This window comes from Caenorhabditis remanei, chromosome II (genome assembly GCF_010183535.1).
Source record: "Caenorhabditis remanei strain PX506 chromosome II, whole genome shotgun sequence".
NCBI classification, from domain to species: Eukaryota; Metazoa; Nematoda; class Chromadorea; order Rhabditida; family Rhabditidae; genus Caenorhabditis; species Caenorhabditis remanei.
This window is the reverse complement of record NC_071329.1, coordinates 1,733,731-1,750,546: the sequence shown is the minus strand read 5'-3', so window position 1 is coordinate 1,750,546 and position 16,816 is coordinate 1,733,731. Positions and strand designations below refer to the sequence as shown.

Sequence of the window (16,816 nt, the reverse complement as noted above, 5' to 3'; positions counted from 1 at the left end):
TATTTCAAAAAATATATCCAGATTCGTTATTTTTCGTTAGCTGATTCATCAACTCCTCTATTTCCACTGCAATCTCCTGTTTCCTCTCCTCTGCAGTCCCCGAAGCTTCATTCTCCAATTCCAGATTCTTCTTCTTTTCCAGAAGGACCAGTATTTCGAATTTATTTGCCAACTGATCATCCACTTCCCAAGAGACAAATTCGGCTAGCTTGTTTTTATAGATTAACAAGCGACACAGTCCAAAGCAAAGATTGTGGTGGTTCTTGACTTTTCTGAAATAATTATAAAGTTCAAAATACGGATTGTTTTATTTTTATTAATGGAATCCGGAATCCGTACAACTCGAGTCAATTGCAAGTGCATGTGTAACAGAGGAGCAGAATTGCAACTTACAAATATAGGCACGTTTCATCAGTTCCATCAACAATTTGCAATGTGATCAGTCCGTCTTTCAGAACATCTTCATCAATTTGGACACTTTCATCCAACTGTAATTCCATTTGAACAAACATCTTCTCATCACAGTTTATCCAATAGTGAAGGAATTCATTGATATCGCGACAATTGAAAATAGTAGAGTCTAAAGAAACATACAAGACATTTCGAATCGTTTTCAGGTCTTCCAGTGTAATCCACCGCCCGTTTTTATATTGCGATCCGTAAAATTTAAGAGCCTGAAAGAAACAAAGTGAGAGTTAAGAGAGAGGGATTTAGAACAAAAAACTCACATTTGGATGTCTGAAATCCGACGGAATACCGGAATCGATTCTCAATTTCTTATCCAATGGTATCTTGTCCATCAACTCTGTCAAAAACTCAGAGCTCATCTCGCTACGGAAGAATGTGATCTGTTCGCATCTCCCCTGAAGGATTATATCCAAGTATCGACGGACGGTCTCAATTTCCAGCTGATCCATGTAAAAAGCCCAATCAATAAGTGGACTTGAATATAGAGACAGAAGAAGATGAGAGACGTCGAAACACAGAGAAGGCGGAAATGGTTGAAATAAGACGAGAGCCGTATCGAATTCTGCATGAAAGCTGAAAACAAGGTTTTCAGAAATTTCGAAAGCAGAGATACTTCAGACCTTCGACTAAACTGCTGCAATCTTGTTACAGTATTCATTGATTTCGGTAAATCCTTATTTTCGTCTTCTTCTTCGAACCAGACAATAAAACGATCTTTTGAATTGAACAGGTCAAGTTGATAGAACGTGTTACTCAAGTGGATATGAATAAGTTCAATCTTTCGTTTATACGATCGAAGATGTAGTTCCAATCGGTATGAACAAATGGACAGTTTTGCTCTGAAAAGAAAAGGTGTGTTTTTTTTTAGAAAACTGACTCAAACCTGGAATCAGAGCAGTGCGGTAGTAAAGTTATTTTTGACAGTATGAAACTGATGGCAATAATACAAAGTTAATTAGTTGTATTGACGGAATTACTACCTTCATAAAAATCTCAATATTTTCCTTATCCGGCACCAGTGGATCTGAAAAAGTCTCCACTTCCATGTCAGCTGCTTTTTCAGGTCCACTGGTACCAGAAAAGTGAAATTTTGGGATTTTCTATGCTCGAAGGGTAACGTCGGTCTTGAAAGATTAGATTGCCTTAATTAAGACTATAATCAAACAGAACCATCTAGAAGTCTGTCATTTCTCACAAAAACTAAAAAATATTTCTTTAATCTTTTAAGATCCTCCCGTTTAAAAAGATACAGGTAAACTTACAACTCATGTGGATCCATCATTTTTATCACATTGTGTAATGCAACAAATGGAAGATGGAGTAGTGGGAATGGCTTCTTCTTTTTCGGAGGGAACATTATCGATTTGATGATCTGAATAGGGGGGAAATCAATGAACTTTTTTATTCAAACTTACACAAAGAGTGCATGGATAGCTGGGAGTGGGGGACCCGATGTTCCAGAAACACATTGAAATTTCTGAATAGATGTAGAGATTTTGTAGGAATTAGAATGGAAAGGGCAGGAATAAGAAGAGAACGGTTATTGATTTGGGGTAGACTGCCCTTTCTGTTAATCTAGAGTGACTAGGCAATTGCTCTGGGAGACAATTGTATGTCACGTAGTATGTGTCCAAAGCAATTAATAAAAGGTGTGAATGACCTTACCCATCAGTAGCCATAATTTTCTATTTATTGTCATGCATTCTTTAGCATAACATTCTTATTATAAAATGTTTTATTAAACAAGTGAGGCTTGTGGGAGGGTCCATTACAACGACAATATTTAAAAAATCATAGTTCAAAAATATATCCGGATTGGCTATTTTTCGTTAGCTGATACATCAACTGCTCTATTTTCACTGCGATCTCCTGTTTCCTCTCCTCCAAAGTCCCCGAATCTTCATTCTCCGATTCCAGATTCTTCTTCTTTTCTAGTAGGTCAAGTATTTCGAATACCTCTGGAGTCCGCTCAGATTTCCAAGAATAGAATATGGCATTATGATTATTGAGTATTGTCAAACCGCACATGTCATACTGTTCATTATTCAACGATTGGCTCAACTTACAAATATAAAGACAGAAATTCATCCGGTTGTTGTTCGGGCCGCAAAGTGATCAATCCGTCTTTCAGAACATCTTCATCAATTTCCACACTTTCATCCAACTGTAATTCCATTTGACCAAACATCTTCTCATCACAGTTAATCCAATAGTGAAGGAATTCATTGATATCGTGGCAGTTGAAAATAGTGGAATCTAGAAAAACATACAAAACATTTCGAATCGTTTTCAGGTCATCCAACGTGATCCACCGCCCATTTTTATATTGCGAAACGTAGAACTTAAGAGCCTGAAAGAAACAAAGTGAGAGTTGGGAGAGAGGGATTCAGAATTGCAATGGGTCCGGTCCGGTCCGGTCGGCTCGGAAGTTCAGTACTGAAAAAATGCCAAATTTTTTAAATGTTTTTGCAAAAAACTTGTAGTCAAAAACTTTAAAATCCAAATCCGGGCCGACCCGGAATTTTGCAAGTCTGGACGTATTTGAAACAAAACACTCACATTAGGATGTCTGAAATCCGACGGAATGTTAGACTCGATTCTCAATTTCTTATCCAATGGTATCTTGTCCATCAACTCTGTCAAAAACTCAGAGCTCATCTCGCTACGGAAGAATGTGATCTTGTCGCATCTCCCCTGAAGGATTATATCCAAATATCGACGGACGGTCTCAACATCCTGTTGATCCATGTAGAATACCCAACCAATAAGGGGGCATGAATATAGGGAGAGGAGGAGATGGGAGACGTCGAAACAGAGAGAAAGCGGGAATAGTTGGGTAAATGTGAGACGTTTGTCGGATTCTGACTCATAACTGAAAATATATGTAGTTGAGAAAAAAGCTAGCAAAATTAGGAAGCCTACCTTCCACAAAACTGCAACATTCTTTTTACAGTAATCACTGGTTTTTCAAATTCTCCATTTCGAAAATAGGTAACAAAACGAGCATTCCCATTGACCAGCTCAATATGATAGAATTTTTTGTTCAAATGAATATGAAGATGTTCGATCTTCCGTTTAGAACATCTGAGAAATAGTTCCAGTCTATAGGAGCACATTGATAGTTTCACTCTGGAAATAGTGTGAAATATTTAAATTTTTTTCAAAATCAACTCACAACTCATGTGGATCCATCATTTTTATCACTGAGTGTAATGCGACGAATGGAAGATAGAGTAGTGGGAATGGCTTCTTCTTTTTCGGAGGGAATAGTATTGATTTTATGATCTGAATAGGGGGAAATCAATAAACTCTTTTATTCAAACTCACACAAAGAGTGCATGGATAGCTGGGAGTGGGGGAACCAATGTTCCAGAAACACATTGAAATTTCTGAAAAGATGTAGAGATTTTGTGGGAATTAGAATGGAAAGGACAGGAATAAGGAGAAAACGATTATTGATTTTGGGTAGACTGGCCTTGTTGTTAATCTAGACTGACCAGATAAACGGCATTGCTCTGGGAAACCACAATGTGTAGTCACCCACGAAGTGTAGTCAATGAGCAAATCTGTTCAATCGTTAATCGTTATTCGTCGCCATACATTCAGAGCTGTGGGCGAGTTCCTTCATTCAACTTCTTTCTTCCGTCTTCCGAGCGGAGATGTCGGGAAGTGAAAATGTTCTTATCCGGAAGTCGGATGTCGGAACTAGATTTTTTGGCAAAAGTTCAAAAACTCCAAGAGAAAAGATCATAAAATTCGGGAAAATCGGTGAAAAGTTTGTTTTTGACAGAAGAAAAGCCTATTTTCAGTCCTTTTAGACCATTTTTCAAAGTATTTCCGCGAAATATACTTTTCGAAAATTCCACAGTTATGAAATGACGTAAGTCCGAAGTAACGTTCCTTATCCGGAAGTCGGAAGTTGGAAGTGAAAAAGAGCCTGGAGGTCGGAAGTCGGAATTCCCGACAACACTGCTTCCGAGTATGAAAATAACTTTTGGCGTTGACTAGAAAATATTTTCCTCAAAATTGTCATTTTCAAAATTAACTTCCGACTTCCGCTTTTAGAACCCGACTTCTGTCTTCCGACTTCCCTCTTCGAAAGTTTTACTTCCGCACAGCACTCCCATACATTCATTATCACATCATTCTTATTTTAGAGATTAAAACAACTTCCACACTCATTCCGTCTTCCTATTTTTCCGTCCTCCAGCTTCTTCATTCCGTCTTCCAGCTTCTTCCGAATAAGGAATTTAAAAATTTAAAACTCTTTTTGTCAAAATTTTCAAAACTGTGCAAAAACTCTATTTCCGACTTCTGACTTCCGAAAACAAACTATTTCGAGGGCGCCGCCGAAAATTGAAATACAACGTTAATATCGCGCAAGCACCGAGTGTCACATCACGATATATTGATCGAGGTGTGCAACAGCGCTCTATTCAACAGCGCGCTATTGCACGAAACGCAGCAGCTGTCTTCCTCCGAATGACTCCAGTATTGCGTCGTCTATCTGTTTGCTGGACAGTGCGTCATTCACACTCGTCTTTTTTATCCCTTCCCTCTTATGCTGTGCATTTTTGTTTTGTTTTGGAGACAGAGCCTATAGTTTTTATCGAATTTGAAGGCCGAGAACACCTTTTATTAAGATTTTTTCAGTGTGACTCTCAAAATCTCAAAATCGTTGGTGTCACAATGGAAGGACAATCCAAAACTACTGATGTACGTGGATTCCCAATCCAGATGCTCCCATTCTTGCCGTTGGAGCTTATCGCTAAGCATATGGCTATGGAGGAAAGGTTGGTGTTAATAACTTTTCGCGGCGCGGAGAAAGGGGCGTGTCTAAGCTCCTCCCATTTTTGCAATTCGCCGCACTGAATAAGAACCGCCCGGATCAGAACTGGTACGAATCAGAACCGTCGAATCTAATTCTATTACGTTTAACCGTCTGTTCTGATTCGCACAGGTCCTTACGCACCCAAATGACCCGAGGCATTGCTGACGCTTTAGCAGTGCAAAGTTGTACTGTAGCTTTAAAGGCGCATAGCAAAAAAGTTGTCCTACAGTATACAAAAATTACTAAATCGACCGTTTTCTACCGAATTCAGTGAAGTTTAGTTGTTTTATAGCAATAAAATTTTGAAATTCCCCCTAAACTTATTTTCAATCTCCAAAAATTTGGTTTTTTCCACTGAAAACATTTTTATCGCGTTATGCGCACAGTAGGCATCTGACGCTTTTCCCGTTTCGCTGACGCATTAAAAGTAGATTTTGGAGTGATAGGGTGCAGTGATTCGTACTCATTTTAATCCGGGACGATTCTGATACACGCAATCTCCAATCCACCAATTTTCAGACTCTCCTTGGCCTTGACTTCCACTAAAACCGAGCAATTCTTGATGAGATGCAGGTTTCATGAGGACAGTGTCCAGACGATCTTTTTCTGTGATCAGAAAAATGGACAAGTCGCCGATATCACCATCATCACCGATGTGGGAACGATGGTAGTCCAATGTGGAGTGGCTCATCAGGATCAAGAAATGGGTGCTGGAATTATAAAGAAAGTGGTCCAAGTTTCCAAGTGGTAAGTATTTGCGTTGCGCTGCAACATCTCAGAGAGAAGAACACGGAGAGTGTCCGAAAAACGTGGAAACTAGAAAAACGCGTTATTCTTACAGGTGTGACAAGAAGCTCCCCACGATCCACAACGCCCAAACGGTTTACAGAAGGATCTGTCGATTGATCCCTAGCATTGGAATGACCGTTTATTTGGGTAGACTAGGCACTGCTGACGTGGAGAAGGTGATGGTAGCGGAGGAGTTTAAGAATTGGATGATAGCATGTGTCAATGGAGATGTTGACGCGAGAGGTGTAGGCGTTGTGATGGACTACGCGAGTTTGGAAAAACGAGTCATTTGTTCTCCGGCTGTGAGGCTTCCAGACGATTTTACACATGAGAAGGTGAGTTGTAAACATGCATATCGTCTTGGTTTAAACCATACTTGCAAACCGAGCCGGCTCGTAACTCGTTTCAAACGCAATATTATGAGCTGAAAAATATACCAAAATGTAGATCACGACGAGTTCTATATTCGTGACCTACTACGGGCCGGATGGCAATTCGTTAATGTGCCGCGGGCCGGGCTAGAACGGCTTTTTGGCCATTTTCGCGTTTTTTGGCACTTTTTCTCGGCCCGCGGCACATTAACAATCCGCCATCCGGCCCGTAGTAGGTCACGAATATAGAACTCGTAGAGATCTACATTTTGGTATATTTTTCAGCACATAACACTGAGTTTGAAGCTAGTTACGAGCCGGCCCGGTTTGCAAGTATGGTTTAAACCACTTTTCTATATTCCAGGCGTTTCATTTCAAGCAATCACATTATGTCAATGCTCGATGGGTCCGTATCGAACATCTCCTCTCAATGCGCGGAGTGCAAGAAGTCACTCTGATGTACACTAATCTCAAAGTGGCCGAGATCAATACCTTCATTCACCACTGCATGGAGAGTGAAGAGGCAGTATGTGGTCGAATAACGATAGGACTCGCTGGAGTGTTTCTCGAGTTGGGGGATTTGTTGAATGGAATGGTTGTGGTGCAACACCCCTGGATTACGACTTTCTACGCGTGAGTTTTTAGAGTTAAATTTGCTTTAAACTCAATGTTGTGATCTGAAAAATATACCAAAATGTAGATCTCGGCGAGCTCTATGTCACTGTGTAAGGTCAAACTAAGGCGTGGCTAAAGCACCTGTCATACTTCAGGGTGTAACGACAGCTTGTAAATTTAGAACTCATTGAGGTCAATAGCGTGGTGTAGTTTTCATTTCACTTTATCAAGTTACGCGCATTCCCATTTTATAAGTATGAATCATCACTTTCAGCCGCTCGGAAACTCACGACTCCTCTAGAATCGCAACAATCGAAGTCACCATGCACGGACTACGCCTCGAATTCACGCCAGAGGACAAATTCTTGGGAAGTGTGGTGGAGCTGTTGCGTCTTGTGAAGAGCAAAAATAACATTGAGAAGGAGATTATGACGATGGATCCGAATGATGTGGCGACGCGAATGAGACTTTTGAGAGAGTTGGAAGAGCTCAGAGTGCAATTAGCTGATAATTAATCTACTATAATATAATTTTCTGGTTCAACCGTACTGCGCTATTAATAAAAATTGCATAAAATACTTCAAATTTCAAAAAATAACAACAAAAACAAGTGTTAACGATCTATGACAGCGACGGAAACTCGTTAGGGTCCAGAAGACGTCCACGACACGCCGGACACTCGCTCTTCACTTTCAGCCATTTCGAGGCGCACTGAAAATTCGAAACATTATCAATAGAGCGCGTTTCCCTTACATGAGAATGAAACTGTTTCTTGCATTGATTACAGTTGATTTTTTTGTTTTTTCGCTTCATTTCAACGAGACAAATCGGGCATTCTGAATCCGGGTATTCTGGAGCAGGATTCTTTGTTGCTTTCACGACTTCCACAACTGGAATAGATTCTGGAGAAACGTCAGAAGGCGTCGAGACTTCTGAAGCGGGGATTTCCGCGCCAGATGACGCCGGAGCCTCATAATAAACCATTTCACTATACGCTTCTGGCGCATAGAACTCAGAAGACGTCGGGAGATTCTCAATCTCTGGCTGCTGTTCCATATAAGGAATCTGAAAAGCATCTGAAGACGTCATAGGATTCTGAAACTCTGCGTAAGGCATCTCATAGTCATATGACTCCCAGCGGTGCTGTTCGGGGTACTGTAGATACGGTTCTTCGAACGCTGGAGTATCGGGGTACTGTAGATATGGTGACGACGTGGATACATTTTCTGGCATCGGATTCTGAATCTGAATCTGAATTCCTGACGTCGTCGTCGTCGTTCCAATAGGCACAGAATTCGCAAGCCTATCCATCAACTGTTGAATCATCCGATCCTTCGTCTCATTTTCAGCCTTCAATCGTACAATTTCCACGTGGAATCCACCAGATTTTTTATCACTCAGCTTCCTCATTGTTTCCTGCAACTTCTGCTCGACTCGTTGCATTTGTTGCTTCTCACTGATGACGTCACGTTCGAGCTTTGCGATTTGCGCTTGGAATGCCGATTTTTCATTGAGAAACGACTGGGATGCGGTTTTTTGGTTTTGATGGAACTCTTTGGTGGCGGACGCGAGTTTTCTGGAAAAATGGAAAAGAAATTGATCTAAATCATACTTGCAACGGGCAGGGCCGGGCCGATTTGAGAATTTTCGCCGGCCCGGCCCGTTCGGCTCGGGTCACAGTACAAAAATTTGAAATTTTGAATTTTTTTGAAATTTTTTTTTATTTTTTCGCAAAAAAGTCGAATTTTTGACTATGTTTTTACATATCGATAAAACTGAAGTGTACATAGGATTTTTGACTATTTTTGATGAAAATTTCAAAAAATTTCGAAAAATTTTGTGAGAAAATTGTGCTCATTTTTTGACTCCGTGCCGACCGGGCCGTGCCGATATTTTGCAAGTATGCTGTAAATCGGTCTAAAAGCTCGTAAATCGATATCACAACGACGTAAATCTACACAGGAAGCTCGTAAATCGGTCTGAGCAAATTGGGGTCGCTTATCAAGCTCGAAAATCAATCTGAGACCATATAACTCTACACAGGAAAGCTCTTAAATGAACATCAGAATTCGTAAATAAATGTTAGACCTCGTAAATCTACACGACTCAAAACACAATTTCTACTCAATTTTCGTTGGAACTTTTCAGTTTTCATTGAAAAAAATCTGATTTTTAGCAATTCTAACCTTTTCATCTCTTCCATTTCCTTCTGTTTCCCCTCCAAACTTTGCATATATTTCTGTCTCTCATTTGCATGCTCCGCTTCTTTTCTCACAACTTTCATACGCTCCGCCTCCAGAATCCTCTCGAATTCCCCAATCGTTTGCTCCATTTCTCTCTCTTTCCGCTTCTTCGTCTCAACGATTTCTTGGTCTTTCGCTTCGAGACCCTTCTGTAGCTTGGCTATTTTCTCTTCCTGCTCTTCGAGAATTCTCTCATTTTTCTTCTTTTTCTCTTTATCCATTTCCAGATTCTTCTTCTCGTACATCGCCAACTTGTTCTGTGTTGATTTCAACTCTTTCTTCGTTTCATTCAACATTTCACACGTTCGATAACACTTTACACAGTTCGCAGACTCCTTTTTTGGAGCCGGAAGGGGCGGGGCTTCTGAAGACGACTTCTGATTCTTAGCGGATTCTAGAGCCTTCTTTTGATTCTTTTTCGGCTTAAGATCAACTTCAGCAACTGGAGATTCAGAATTTGCAGAAACAGATTCTGTCTCTTTCAGAATCCCCAAAACTTCAGAAGTGTCATTTTTCTCACAAATCACTTCAGAAGACTTCTGATTCTTTTTCGGCTTAAGAGCAACTTCAGAAGCAGATGACGTGGGATTCAGAAAGCCTGGAGATTCAGAATCCACCGAAATAGATGACGTGGAATTCTTTGATTCTTCTGGCGATTCGACAACTTCCGGAGTAGAAGCTTCTGAAGACGCCGGGGGATTCAGAAGACTTGGAGATTCCGATGCAGATTTCATCGCTGATTTAGGATTCTGAATCCCTGAAGCCTCCGTTCGCTGTGCTCCATCACACGAATCGCATTCTAGTGTCAACACTCGTCCACATCCTTTCTGAGTGTGCAGGAACGCCTTTAGCTGAAAAATTTCAATTTTTTCACAAATTTTTTCTCATAAACCCACTTTGGGATAATTCTTGAATATACAAATCAGCTGACACATCTCCACCGCATCGAACAGGTCACTGGTCCTCAAAACGTCCTCATTCTTCATCTTATCAACCCATTCATACACAATTCCAGCATAATCCAGAATTTCTGGAAACATTTCCAGAAGATTCAGATGTCTCAACTCGTTCCTCAGATTCTCCACCGTGAATCCGTCTTTCTTTGCATTCCGCACGTCTTTCAGTGGAGCGGGATTGCATTTCTTCGATAGTTCGGTCATCTGATCGGTTAGCGATTCCAGAACGAGATCACAATGTTTCAGATTAATTAGGTATGGACGGTTCTGGAAAAAAAGTTGATTTCTGTGCATTTTGTCGTCAGATATGGTGCATCGAATTTTACGACCAATTGCGTACTGTAGAAAAGGCGTGAAGCAGGTAATACTGTAATCTAGCAAGCGCGCTCTATTGATGAAGTTAGGTCCTTCTTTTAGCGTGTTTAAATTTCTGTGCACATTGTTGTAAGATATGATGCATCGTTTGGTGGTACTGTATTCTAGTAAGTGCGCTCTGCTGATAATTTCAAAGTGGAAGTACCTTCTTTTTCAAAAAATTTTTAAAAAATTGAACTTTTAACTTTGGCGTCAAAACAACCCGGGCCTTGACAAGTATGGTGCATCTACAGGGATGCGAGGCGTAAGGTCCGCAACGAAAAGTTTTGAATTTACCGGCCGAGTCGCGATGCGTGTGCGTCGCGTTTTTCATCGAAAGATACGACAAACACACGCTAAACTTGAATTTGGCACTCAGCCAAGTCCTTTTTTGGCACCGTGCCAACCGCTGAGCGACGGAGCGCGTTTTCGTGACCTTGTGTCGCGCACTCCTGCATGCATGCATCGGATTTCATGACATTGTATTGAAGAAAGCGCGCTCTACTGATTATGTCTGTCCTCTTCTCTCTAAATTTCTGTGCATTTTGTCGTCAGATATGGTGCATCGGATCTTACGACAAATTGCGTACGTTCTCGAACCCTTACCGTCTCCAGCATAAATCCTCTCTCCAATCGTTTAAACAGCTCCGCCACATTCTTTTCCACACATTTCCCATTCTGGAACAACTTTACGCCGAAAATCATCTGTTTCAACAGATCGAACAACGCGTCCACCGCCAGAATCGAGAATTCATCGGGTTTCGGACCACGAATCGGGACGGCTCTATGTTTGGCACGTCGGATGGGCACTCGAATGAACACGATATCGTTGGGAAAGGATTTCATGAAATCGCTCGCCCATTCCAAATCCATGATTTTAGAGAATCTTTCATCGCCCCCGTGGAGTTCCGCTTTCACCGATGTGAACGTTTCGTATACAGTTACGAATGAGTGTGATCCATCTTCAAATAATCGGATCGTATTGTCGCCAGTCTGGAAAGAAGATATTCCCGTAAATCTACACAAAAAATCAAAGCATAATGAAAATTTGCGCATAGCTTCCGCCTACGCGTGACTAAATGCGCTCTATTGAAAATCGATGTGAAAATCGTTCAGAAATACTGCAATTTTCAGGAGATTATCATTAGAACGCATTTGCCACTGACCTGATTTGAAATTTTAGGAAAACATCTGTCAAAAATGGGGTTTTGCGCTAATGCTCCCAGTTTCCTCTTTTATTATCCTTGAAAAGTGGGCGGAGCCTAAAATCCGAGATTTGACGTCTTCACGGAGACTGAACAATGACCGCGGCCTAGAAATCCAAAAGGAAAAGTTCAGCCAGCTTATTTTCAGCAGTTTTTTGGCGAAAACTTGAGCATATCTTCCTTCCGCCTACGCGTGACAAAACGCGCTCTAATGTGAAAATTACGTTATTTTACACAAAAATACCATAATTTTCACAAAATTATCATTAGAGCGCATTTGCCACATAGCCTGATTTGAAATTGTAGGAAAATATCAGTCAAAAACGGGGTTTCGCGCTAATGCTTCCATTTTCTCACTTTTATGATTTTTGAAAAGTGGGCGGAGCCTGAAATCCGAGATTTGACGTCTTCAGCAGTTTTTTGGCAAAAATTTTGCGCATAGCTTCCGCCTACGTGTGACTAAATGCGCTCTATTGATAATCCATTCGAAAATTCCATGATTTTACACAAAAATACCGTAATTTTCACCAAACTATCATTAGAGCGCATTTGCTACAGAACTGAGTCAAAATTTCGTTTACACTATAAAAAACCGGATTTCGCAATTTGTTGCCTTGTCCTCGAGGAGTCCGACTCGTTATCAATAGAGCGCAGTTACAAAAGATTCAACCCTAACTAAGTTTATGATCGTGTTCTATTGATAACGGAAATGGTGCTTTCAAAAAATGAAAATTCGGGCATAGCTTCCGCCTACGCGTGACTAAATGCGCTCTATTGATAATCTCACAGAAAATTAACGGTTTTTATTTCAGAAACACCGTAATTTTCAGCAGTTTGTCATTAGAGCGCATTTGCCACAATACTGAATTACGAAGAGAATGAAATGTTGACTTGAATCTCTCGTAAATCTACACTAAATTTCCATAATTTATCATTGTCCCTTACCACACTACTATAAAACATGTCCGGTCTCTTCTCCATAATTTGATCGTATGTCTCAATAACTCGTTGAATATTAAAATAAAGCCAATCGAGTGCCACTTCGATTTGATCTACCGTCATAATACTCGTCACACTTGTCAAATGAAGTTGGACATAATCGATTTCTTTTTGTGTCCATTCAACCGGCACCAACTCTTTTAGTTTATTGAAAACTTCCGTCGGGGTATAGTCGGAAACGACGACGCTTGGTCCACAACTTTCATCGCGTTTCTGAAATTTTCAAAATTTTTCAAAATTTTTCACACTAAAAATATCGAAAAAATGACGAATTTCGGCCAAAAACCACCCAAAAACCACAAAAACCAGCGAGATGTTTGGATTTCTAGTCCACCAAATGTCTTTCTAGGCCACGATCCATTAAAATTCGAATTTTGAGAGTTTTAGACCGTTTTCAACCTAATTTCATCATCAAGTCTCAAAAATATCGTAAATTCCGATCAAATGGCCTAGAAAACCAGTTGGTGGCCTAGAATTCGCAAACTCGGCTACCGTATCTATTTTCAGCAAAAACCTCAATTTTTGGTGATTTTGAGACGAAAACTGTGATTTCTTGCCAATTTCGTCACGAAAATCGCATTTTCAGACCCGAAAAACTAAAAAAAATTGCGAAAAATCTGAAACTGTTTCCAGAAAAATGAAAATTTGAGCATAGCTTCCGCCTACGCGTGACTAAATGCGCTCTATTGATAATCTTTTCAAAAATCGCGTTATTTCCATAGAAATACCGTACACCAGTGTGTCTTCTCGAGAAAAAATTCTCGAGAAAAGGAATTCTCGAGAAATTCTCGAGAGATCTCTCGAGAGATTTCTCGAGAAATTCTCGAGACATTCTCGAGAATTCTCGAGAATTCTCGAGAATCTCGAGAATAGGTTTTTGAAAATTTTGTTTACTGTTTATGGCGCGGTGCGCGGTGATTTTCAAATATTTGTATTATTAAAGCTTTATTGACAAAAATATAGTTTCTCCATTAGTTATTATTGAAATGTTTCTCGATTTAATGAACTCGGTTCTCTTGTTAAAAATGAATCTCTTTCAATTTAATCTCAATCTCTATTACACTTGTTCACATACTTATTTTAGTAAAATTGGTTTTTTGTGAGTTTTTCGTGAAATCACTCCTCGAGAAAAATTTCTCGAGAATTCTCGAGAATTCTCGAGAAATCTCTCGAGAAATTTTTCTCGAGAACGTTCTCGAGAATTCTCGAGAAATCTCTCGAGAGATCTCTCGAGAATTTCTCGAGAATTCTCGAGAAAAATTTCTCGAGAATTCTCGAGAAATTCTCGAGAACTCTCTCGAGAATTTTCTCGAGAATTTTCTCGAGACCGTCTCGAGAAGACACACTGCCGTACACTTCCGAAAAACTATCAACAGAGCGCATTTGCCACTGAACAAATGATCCAAATAAAATCTGGGGGATTCTGAATCCACACCAGAGTTGCATGGAAGTGAAAATTTCTTATCCGGAAGTCGGAAGTCGGAATTAGATTTTTTCGCAAAGATTCAAAAACTCCTAGAAAAAGTTCATAAAATTCGCAAAAATTAGCATACTTGTCACGGGCCGGGCCGGGCCGGGCCGGGCCGAAATCAGGAAAAATCTCGGCCCGGCCCGGCCCGGCCCGGCCCGTGGCCCGGCCCGGCCCGCTCGGCCCGTTTTGAAACATTTTTTCAAAACATTTTGAGTTTTTGAATTTTTTTTGGAAATTGTTTGAAAAAAGTATAGTTTTCGAATAAACATTTAAAATTGAATCAAAATGTGAATATGTAATGATAATTTAAGCATTTTTACTGTTTTTTTTCGAAAAATTTCAAAAAAAAATTGGTAAAAATGGGTACCCATTTTTGAATCCGGGCCGACCGGGCCGGGCCGGGCCGAGAGAAATTTCGGCCCGGCCCGGCCCGGCCCGTGGCGGCCCGGCCCGATTTTTGACAAGTATGAAAATTAGTGAAAAACTAGTTTTTGGGTGAAGAAAAGCATATTTTCTGTCCTTTTAGGCCATTTATCCATGCATTTCTGCGAAATGCACTTTTCGAAAATTCCACAGTTTTGGAATGACGGAAGTCGGAAGTAAAATTCCTTATCCGGAAGTCGGAAGTGATATTCCTTATCCGGAAGTCGGAAGTCGGAAGTGATATTCCTTATCCGGAAGTCGGAAGTGATATTCTTTATCCGGAAGTCGGAAGTGATATTCCTTATCCGGAAGTCGGAAGTCGGAATGGAAAAAATGCCCGGAAGTCGGAAGTCGGAATTCCATGCAACTCTGATCCCCACGTCTTCTCAACTGCAATTCCTTACACTCTGTATCAAAATCTGCATACTCTCCTCGAATTCCCGCTCAATTTCCTCGAAAACTTTCGGATCAAATGCTACAAAATCCACACGCATTCCACACATTTCTTGTTCTTTCGCTTTCAGATAAATCGATAGAAATTGCATGAAAATGTCGCCGTTCTGCAACGAAATTTGATGAGTTCTCAATGGAGCGCGTTTACCCCAACCAAATCTTTGTGCACTCGAATCGACAGATTCTGGAGGTAGGCGAAGAGATCCGATTTGCAAATGTATTCGTCACCCGACAAACTGTGATACATCATTGGCGTCGTCTGGAAAGTTTGAAAAATATGTATTTTTCGAAAAATTTGAAAAATTCTTACATAATACGATTCATAATTTTTGAGATCGAGATAGATATGACTTCCGGTGAAGTTTCTGAATATTTTCAGCTGCTCGGAGAACTCTCGTGGCGATCCGTACATTCCTGGAAGTTAAAACGTGGCCGAGTTTTTTCGCGCGGGGATTCTAGGCCAAAAAACTCAAAAAATGAAAATTTTGAGCATAGCTTCCGCCTACGTGTGACTAAATGCGCTCTATTGATAATCTCGCATTAAATTAACGGTTTTTATTTCAGAAACACCGTAATTTTCAGAAGATTATCATTAGAGCGCATTTGCCACATTTGAGCCTGATTTGAAATTGTAGGAAAATATCAGTCAAAAACGGGGTTTCGCGCTAATACTTCCATTTTTCACTTTTATGCTTTTTGAAAAGTGGGCGGAGCCTCAGCAGTTTTTTGGCAAAAATTTTGCGCATAGCTTCCGGCTACGCGTGACTAAATGCGCTCTGCTGATAATCTAACAGAAAATCATTCAGAAATACCGTAATTTTCAGGAGATTATCAATAGAGCGCATTCGCCACTGAGCTGCTCCCAGTTTCCTCTTTTATCATTCTTGAAAAGTGGGCGGAGCATAAAATCCGAGATTTTACGCCTTCACGGAGACTGAACAATGACCGCGGCCTAGAAATCCAAAAGGAAAAGTTCAGCCAGCTTATTTTCAGCAGTTTTTTGGAGAAAACTTGAGCATATCTTCCTTCCGCCTACGCGTGACTAAATGCGCTCTATTGATAATCCATTTGAAAATTCCGTGATTTTACACAAAAATACCGTAATTTTCACAAAATTATCATTAGAGCGCATTTGCCACAAAACTGAGTTAAAAAAATTTCAGTGAAAAACCCCAATTTCGCCAATTTGTTGCCTTGTCCACGAGGAGTCCCGACTCGTTATCATTAGAGCACAGTTACAAAGGAGATCCTTACGAAGTTTATGATCAGATTTCTCTAAAAACATCTGAATTGTCTGCTCCTCGGTGTAGACATCTGACGAACCATCCGTTTTGAATTTGTAGCCGGTGGCAAACGAGTGAAGACGTTGGCGATTCTGGAGAGAAATTATCGGAACTAATTTAAAAAAAAAACATCTTAATATACCTGATTTAAAATATACTTCTGAAGCGAAGCAAAAGTATGGAGAGACGCGTAGGGCGGTGCGACGTTCTCAAAGAATTTGGACATTCTTAAGAGGCGGGGCTTCCTAAATTGGGTGCGGTGGAGCGCGTTTACAAAGTTCAGACAATTAAAATAAGAGGATTATGACAAAAACATCCTTTTTAAAACAAAAATACAATTTAAAAAACTTTTTTT

At 40.3% G+C, this 16,816-nt stretch overlaps 4 protein-coding genes across 4 annotated transcripts; 1 reads left to right on the top strand and 3 right to left on the bottom strand.

Annotated features, from left to right (window-relative positions):
* Positions 1-4: 4 nt before the first annotated feature.
* GCK72_003959 (uncharacterized protein) lies at positions 5-1,937 on the bottom strand (the record flags this gene model as incomplete). The annotated part of the gene is made up of 6 exons (XM_053724364.1): positions 5-272; positions 394-674; positions 729-1,041; positions 1,089-1,307; positions 1,731-1,840; positions 1,884-1,937. 6 exons carry the CDS (start codon positions 1,935-1,937, stop codon positions 5-7), a joined length of 1,245 nt encoding a protein of 414 aa, XP_053588558.1.
* Positions 1,938-2,530: 593 nt separating this feature from the next.
* On the bottom strand, positions 2,531-3,849 carry GCK72_003958 (uncharacterized protein; the record flags this gene model as incomplete). The annotated part of the gene is made up of 5 exons (XM_053724363.1): positions 2,531-2,818; positions 3,028-3,340; positions 3,391-3,597; positions 3,644-3,753; positions 3,796-3,849. The coding sequence occupies 5 exons, from the start codon at positions 3,847-3,849 to the stop codon at positions 2,531-2,533; spliced, it is 972 nt and encodes a 323-aa protein (XP_053588557.1).
* Positions 3,850-5,157: 1,308 nt separating this feature from the next.
* GCK72_003957 (uncharacterized protein) lies at positions 5,158-7,589 on the top strand (the record flags this gene model as incomplete). Its single annotated transcript, XM_053724362.1, has 5 exons — positions 5,158-5,261; positions 5,819-6,046; positions 6,141-6,423; positions 6,824-7,092; positions 7,349-7,589. 5 exons carry the CDS (start codon positions 5,158-5,160, stop codon positions 7,587-7,589), a joined length of 1,125 nt encoding a protein of 374 aa, XP_053588556.1.
* Positions 7,590-7,695: 106 nt separating this feature from the next.
* On the bottom strand, positions 7,696-16,687 carry GCK72_003956 (uncharacterized protein; the record flags this gene model as incomplete). Its single annotated transcript, XM_053724361.1, has 11 exons — positions 7,696-7,785; positions 7,828-8,650; positions 9,261-10,168; positions 10,214-10,540; positions 11,234-11,620; positions 12,778-13,044; positions 15,130-15,285; positions 15,333-15,437; positions 15,489-15,592; positions 16,433-16,553; positions 16,604-16,687. The coding sequence occupies 11 exons, from the start codon at positions 16,685-16,687 to the stop codon at positions 7,696-7,698; spliced, it is 3,372 nt and encodes a 1,123-aa protein (XP_053588555.1).
* Positions 16,688-16,816: the final 129 nt, after the last annotated feature.